Below are 7732 nucleotides of genomic sequence, written 5' to 3'. Positions count from 1 at the left end.
AGGAGGTCACATTCACTGAGCAAAAAAACTATTTAACTCCAAAACCTCCAAACAGGCCAAGTTACATGTAACATCGGACCCTTCTTTGATGTCACCTTCACAATTCTTGCATTCTTGAGTTTTTGCTTGTATTTCTTTGCCTCCCAGAGCTGTTTTGATGTGAACGGCCTCCCACCCTCATAGATCTTTTGCCTGATGATCCTCCAGGGATTTTCTATAGGGTTGAGGTCACAGGAAGATGGTGGCCGCCCCATGAGTTTATCTCCTTTTATGCCCATAGCAGCCAATGACTCAGAGGTTTCTTTGCAGCATGAGATGGGGCATTGTCAGCATGAAGATGATTTTGCTCCTGAAGGCACGTTTCTGCTTTTTAGACCATGGAAGAAAGTTGTGAGTAAGAAACTCTATATACCTTGCAGAGGTCATTTTCACACCTTCAGGAACCTTAAAGGGCCCCACCAGCTGTTTCCACATGTTTCTGGTCCAAAACATGACTCCTCTACCTCCTTGCTGACGTCGCAGCCTTGTTGGGACATGGTGGTCTCCACCAACCATCCACTACTCCAACCATCTGGACCATCCAGGGTTGCTCGACACTCATCACTAAACAAGACTGTTTGACAATTAGTCTTCATGTATGTCTGGGCCCAATGCAACCGTTTCTGCTTGTGAACACTGTTTAGGGGTGGCCGAATAGTAGGTTTATGCACCACAGCAAGCCTTTGAAGGATCATACACCTTGAGGTTCGAGGGACTCCAGAGGCACCAGCAGTTTCTAATAACTGGTTGCTGCTTTGTAATGGTATTTTGGCAGCTGCTCTCTTAATCCAATGAATTTGCCTGTCAGAAACCTTCCTCATTATGCCTTTATCTGCACGAACACGTCTGTGCTCTGATTCAGTCACAAATCTCTTCACAGTACGATGATCACTCTTAAGTTTTCGTGAAATATCTTAAGGTTTTCATCCCTTGACCAAGGCATTGTACTATTTAACGCTTTTCAGCAGCAGAGAGCTCCTTTTTCTTTCCCATATTGCTTGAAAACTATGGCCTGCTTAATAATGTGGAACATCATTTTTAAGTAGTTTTCCTTTAATTAGAATCACCTGGAAAACTAATTATCACGTGTTTAAGATTGATTTTAGTGATCCATTGAGCCCTGAGACACAATACCATCCATGAGTTTATTTGAAAAACAAAACAATTAAATCTTTATGACACTTAAATCCAATTTGCACAATAATTTGGAACACGGTGTAACTACTATAATACTGGCCCCTATGATTGACATAACAGGAGAGTTAGCTATTGTCAGTGATGTATGATGACAGTCCGTATAGAAGTTACTTTTGCATACACTGTATATCGCCATCTATACTCCGGGGTCTCGGGGATCCAGTCATGATTTAGGCGGAGATGAAACTGAGATCTTGGTATCTGTAAAAGACATAAATAAGTCTGACCTCCTGTAGTCACTTTCTTAGTCTTCCATAAATACCGCTTTTTTTTTTGGAGCCCCTTCTAGCGGCTATTATTGGCTCATTGGGAATAGTCCTGGTGCCTGCAAAACTCATCTATTTGTGGATTCAGGAGGGGGGGAAAACAGGAATCGGACAGACGAAGAGTCAGACTTGAGGAGAACACAAGGGGACAATTCACCCGAAACGCACGTGAGGGGTGAATAAGGATATAATATAGGAAATTAAAGGGACGTTATGATGATGAGTAGCGTGGCGTAGGAGGCGTTGCGTTGTACGACCGTAATTGTTTAGACTTTTGTGCGCTTCTTGTATATTGAACCCAAAGCAGCAGCTTCTTCTCCAGAGATGATGATGATGACAGGTGGAACCATGTGCCGGTCTCTCGTGGTCTTCTCCGTCCTGTGTCTTCCGAGCGTCTTCATGGAACAGAGCCGTCTTCTGGAACAGAGGAAGCCTTTCTTCGAACGTTTCCGCCGGTTGGAGGAGCAGGTGAGACTGATAAGAGTCTTGTGATGATTTGAGGTCCACAGTGTCCTTCTACAGCTCCTCACGAAGATTACGGTATATATTATGGTCTACACCTGATGGTGTTTATCCCAATATGTATTACTAAGGTCATATTCGCCCTTTCTTAAACCTCCCTTACATATTCCCCTCATTATGAAATATTTCCCATAGGGGGCACTGTTCCAGTGGACTCGATGGACTCTGTTTGCTGCTACATTTGCCCCTTTTTTTGTTTATTTTTTAGCGTTTTCTGCCTTGTTTTTCATTTGCGACTTACTCTTCTTTTCATTTGCGTGTCTTTTATAATGTATTTTTTATGTATTCGCCTGTTTTTATTTATGCTCGTCATGGTGAACTACTTTTCGGTTTTGCAGATGTTTTAAGATGATTTATCAATTGTGACTTTTAAAAAGTTGACAAAAGTTTGGTCCCAATGTTTTCCAGTCCTCTCCATCCCTGGAATTATTTTATTCATGTTTGGATTTTTTTTTGCATAAATTTTCCAACATTTTTAGGTAAAACGTGACTTTATTAGAGAAAGTCACAAAAATAAGTTTATAGATAAAAAGTTAAAAGCAATTTTTATTTTGTACAAAATACATCAAACGCGTGCGCGATTTTGAAGAATTTGGTGCAGTAAATATCAAAGCATATCACAAGATGAAAAGGGACTTAAAAAATGCAAATCATGAATTAGGCGCAAAGGAATTGATGGCTATTCGCAGATCACAAGTTATAACTGTATTATAGATATATCCACAGGTTTAGTAACGCCAAGATGGGAGGTTACAACACATGGAGAATTTTCAGATTTTAGAATATATATAATGGTGGATGTACAATCTACATAAACATTCATGACTCCGACATCCTGTATTATATGCCAGAGCTGCACTCACTATTCTGCTGGTGCAGTCACTGTGTACATACATTACATTACTGATCCGGAGTTACATCCTGTATTATACTCCAGAGCTGCACTCACTATTCTGCTGGTGCAGTCACTGTGTACATACATTACATTACTGATCCGGAGTTACCTCCTGTATTATACCCCAGAGCTGCACTCACTATTCTGCTGGTGCAGTCACTGTGTACATACATTACATTACTGATCCTGAGTTACCTCCTGTATTATACCCCAGAGCTGCACTCACTATTCTGCTGGTGCAGTCACTGTGTACATACATTACATTACTGATCCGGAGTTACATCCTGTATTATACTCCAGAGCTGCACTCACTATTCTGCTGGTGCAGTCACTGTGTACATACATTACATTACTGATCCTGAGTTACCTCCTGTATTATACCCCAGAGCGGCACTCACTATTCTGCTGGTGCAGTCACTGTGTACATACATTACATTACTGATCCTGAGTTACATCCTGTATTATACTCCAGAGCTGCACTCACTATTCTGCTGGTGCAGTCACTGTGTACATACATTACATTACTGATCCGGAGTTACATCCTGTATTATACTCCAAAGCTGCACTCACTATTCTGCTGGTGCAGTCACTGTGTACATACATTATATTACTGATCCGGAGTTACCTCCTGTCTCCTGTATTATACTCCAGAGCTGTACTCACTATTCTGCTGGTGCAGTCACTGTGTACATACATTACATTACTGATCCTGAGTTACATCCTGTATTATACTCCAGAGCTGTACTCACTATTCTGCTGGTGCAGTCACTGTGTACATACATTACATTACTGATCCTGAGTTACATCCTGTATTATACTCCAGAGCTGCACTCACTATTCTGCTGGTGCAGTCACTGTGTACATACATTACTGATCCTGTATTCTTCTCTTTAAAAGCGGCAGTACTATTATGAGCTCTTGTACTATTATAAGCTGATGACTTCACGTTTCTTTTTCTTTGCAGTTTCGTCGCTTTCAAGAAGTAACCTTGACCCGTCTACAAGGAATCGCTGAAAACTACAACATCTCCTACAATATTGATGCACGCTTCCACGCCACTTATGACCAGCAGCAATTGTTGTCCAAAACCTTCAACGATACCAATGAAGAGACTCAGAATGAGCTTAACGGCATCAAATTCTGGCTGAAGAAGATCCAGAAGAAAACCAAAAAGTTGGACCTCAAGATCTCCGCCCTAGAGGAAGCCATGGCAGAGAGGAACAAACAGATGACTAAGGAGAACAAAGCTAGAGATGTGGCTGTTGCCAACCTGACAACAGCTCTCAGCAGCCAGAAAAGGATCATCTACCAGCTGGTGAAGGACAAGAGCGCGTTACAGAATGGGATGGAGATGTTCCGTGAGTCTATGGAAAGACAAGGAGGCAAAATTGCTGATCTGGAGAAACAGTTGCAGAATATGCAGCAAAATGAGATCTTGCCACCAAGTGCTTTGATGGCACCACAAGAAATAAATCGAACCCCGGAAACCAAGCAAGAGCTTCCACCACAGACTAATTCTGACTTTAAAACGGATCAGCAACGCATGGTGAAGCTACAGGCCAAACATAATCAGAGGAAGAAGCTGCAGGAAGAGCAGCAGGTGCTGATGACCACCATCAATAAGATGCCTCCGATGGCAGCTCAGCGTGGACAGGAGACAAGGATGGTTAGTCATTCTGAGGAAGAGTTGACTGGTCAGCATGCTACAAAGGCTCCATTCAGCATAACAATGGTCCCAAACCACGATCCAAAAATTAACGAGAATGAAGACCAGGCTGTGACTGACCCTATCAACAATGTCATCCAAGTATCAGCTTTAAGAGCGAATATGACCAAGGATGACAGTCCTCCAGGATGGGAGAGAGCTCCCAATGTGCACATTACCAAGAGGCCTCCACTCTTCACAAAGGTCCCAGAAGAGATGACCGCCAAGGCTCCAGCAAAATGTAAGATCATCCAATGCAGAACATGGATCGCAGCCATTGGGAGGGTTTTGGGTCCAGTCTAATGTCCTGTGTGGTGTCAACTGCGAGATCAGTGACTTACATAACCCAAAACCAGGGTATACGTCCCACCATCTAGTGACCATTTATCAATATAACCAGAGACGTTATATGCAGTGCCGCAATCTGGGGTTTTTAAAAAGATTCAGACCCCTGAATTTAGACCTAGACCACGGTATAAATATAGACCAGACTAAACCTTAATCAATTTAGCCCCAGACCTGACCCTATAATTAGTTAAAATTAATAAAGTCTGCCTAAAAAGAAGTTCAGACTCCAGGCCAGGCAAAAAAGCAATTAGACTACAGACCACCAGAGCCAAACTTTTGCACCCTAGACCAGAATAAATTTAGTTTTCAGACCACACCTTTTTATTTACAGACGTCACCTTAAAATTTTAGATCCCAGACTAAGGGTTCCATATACACATTAGACTACAGTTTGCCAAACCCACCGATATCGATGGGTTCAACCAATAGTCTAATATGTATGGAGGCTGCAACTCATCGTCTTTCGAGGGAGATAAGAATCCGGTATGTCCGATTTTGGACTTCCGATCCTTTTCTTCTTTAGGAGGTGTCTGGCAGCGGCTCTCTCATAGAGAACACGGGAGTGCATTTCAAAGTTCTCCTGTGTATGGGAGAGTAGTGAGAAAGCTGTTTAAGGGTCCACAAGCCCAAACCCCTTCATCTACTTACCACTGTTTGTTCCCATGTCCTATTCATCACCAGACACCGCTGATAAGGTCCCGATGTCAGCTGGCACCTAGGCCCAGTGTGGTGGCCTGTAGAGGTGAGGAGGACCAAGGCGCAAGTATGTTTGTATCTTGAATGTGAATAATTATAATCTGTTCTTGTTTCTCATTGTAGTATGCAACGTGGACTCAATGCTGATTTTCCCAAATTCTTCCACGGAGAACTTCGCAACATTTGGCAAGGAGTTGAAGGAGCCTTTACATGAACTCTCCATCTGCAGCTGGGTGAAGGCTAATGTCAGCTACGTGGGCACCATCCTTTCATATGCTACAGAAGACAATGACAACAAGCTGGTTCTTCATGGTAGACATGGTGTCATCTCGGACTCTATTCACTTTGTCATCGGAGACCCAGCCTTCCGAGAGCTCCCTGTTGTCCCACTTGCAGATGGCAGCTGGCATCATACGTGCTTCATATGGTCCTCTATCCAGGGCAAATACTGGTTCTTTGTTGACCGCAGGTTAATTTCCACTGGCTCTAGATTTCAGAAAGGTTACGAGATCCCTCCTGGAGGATCTTTGGTTCTTGGCCAAGAGCAGGACATCTTGGGTGGTGGCTTTGACAGCACAGAGGCTTTTGTTGGACACTTGGCAGGATTTGCTATGTGGAATAGAGCCTTAACACCTGGAGAAGTATCTGGCATTGCCACTGGGAAAGGCTTGCCGAGAGGAACCATCTTAACCATAGCTGATGCCTCTTCTCTTCATGGTTCAGTGGAGCGGGTGGACTGTACCTGTCTTGAGCACTGTGTGTAGACTTTCAAGACATTGTGTAAATAGGGGATTGCTTCTATATTGGATAATTATTTATGGGACAGCTGTGGGCACGTTACATGGACTATTAGTAGTGACCAATAACCAAAAATGTATCAGTATATTTAGCTTGTTCACTAGAAGATCCTGCAATGGGCCCAATTATGACATGACAACTGCAGACAGCTACCATCAAGCCCAAGAAGTCCAGCACAGGACAACCCCATCAGAAGCTGACCGTGGAGGGGGATCACGTACTTCCTTTTTGGTTGTTTACAAATAGTCTTACTTCTTTACAATGATATTGTGAAGCCTTAAAGTCATTGTCTCCAGAGGGTCTACAGTTCCTCCTTTTGACCCCAAAAATATAAAGTATGTCACAATAGGGCACCATCAAAAGTCTATAGACTTCTTAAAGGTTGTGGTTGACAAAAGAACAATTAATCGCCTATTAACCTGATAAATATATGACTGTGGAGGGTCTCACCACTGGGATCTACCACCGATCACAAACACAGAGCTTTTGTATCCATTATTTGGATAGACTCAGTTATCTCCGTCAGTCAGTCTGATGAACAGAATGGAGAGGTAGCACCTTAAAAATGAGGGACAAAGGTTGGATCCCCATCAATCATATATTTAATACCTATCCTGCGCATAGTTAATCTTCTCATTGGCCACCAAAGTCAAACCGTGGACATGTCAGATTGTGTATTTATACCCAACACCTATAGATGGCAGTACAGAACTTGCAATATGCTGGACTTATGGAACCTTCTGGCCCATTATCATTCTGCAGAACTCCTGTATAATGTGCAATTGCTGCGTTTGTCATTTATTACATATACTGTAGTATGCAAGTTTTATCAATGCTAAGAATAGAAATACAATTTCTCCATCTTGTATGTAAGAATCACTATTTGCTTTCATGCTTGGTCTAGATATGTTTAAGCTTGTTTTTAATTTGCGTATCTTTTAATGGTCTTGGAAATATTGGATGAAGACTGACGCCAAAGCTCCGTTCCGAAGACTTCTAATGGCAATTCAATATGGAAGAAAGTTCAATTATCAACTGGCCAATGGCTTAGGGTTATGGTCACCAAAACTGCCCATGTCAGGTGTACACTTTGTGTGACCATACATCTGCACTGTGGTAAGGTGGCCGTACACATTATCTATAGGCCGGTCAATGGTTGAATGAACATTCGTCTATTGAATGCTTCTTTCCCGATGCAACCAATATCATTTTTGTTAATACTGGCCATTAAAGCAGCCACAAATGTTTAATGCCTAAGTGTCTTCC

General features: G+C 42.5%; 1 protein-coding gene across 1 annotated transcript; it reads left to right on the top strand.

The window, feature by feature from the left end:
- The first annotated feature begins 1615 nt into the window (after positions 1 to 1615).
- On the top strand, positions 1616 to 7334 carry PTX4 (pentraxin 4). Its single transcript, XM_069734736.1, has 3 exons — positions 1616 to 1970; positions 3884 to 4865; positions 5792 to 7334. Exons 1-3 carry the CDS (start codon positions 1827 to 1829, stop codon positions 6430 to 6432), a joined length of 1767 nt encoding a protein of 588 aa, XP_069590837.1. The 5' UTR covers positions 1616 to 1826; the 3' UTR covers positions 6433 to 7334.
- Positions 7335 to 7732: the final 398 nt, after the last annotated feature.

Source organism: Ranitomeya imitator, chromosome 7 (genome assembly GCF_032444005.1).
Source record: "Ranitomeya imitator isolate aRanImi1 chromosome 7, aRanImi1.pri, whole genome shotgun sequence".
Classification (NCBI taxonomy): domain Eukaryota; kingdom Metazoa; phylum Chordata; class Amphibia; order Anura; family Dendrobatidae; genus Ranitomeya; species Ranitomeya imitator.
This window is presented reverse-complemented; position numbering and strand designations above follow the sequence as displayed.

Excerpts from the sequence above, each read along its gene's own strand:
- PTX4 (XM_069734736.1), top strand. The coding sequence starts at position 1,827 with ATGATGATGATGACAGGTGGAACCATGTGCCGGTCTCTCGTGGTCTTC. Across the intron at positions 1,971-3,883 it reads TCCGCCGGTTGGAGGAGCAG|TTTCGTCGCTTTCAAGAAGT; the intron begins GTGAGACTGATA and ends TTTTCTTTGCAG. Across the intron at positions 4,866-5,791 it reads CGCCAAGGCTCCAGCAAAAT|TATGCAACGTGGACTCAATG; the intron begins GTAAGATCATCC and ends TTCTCATTGTAG.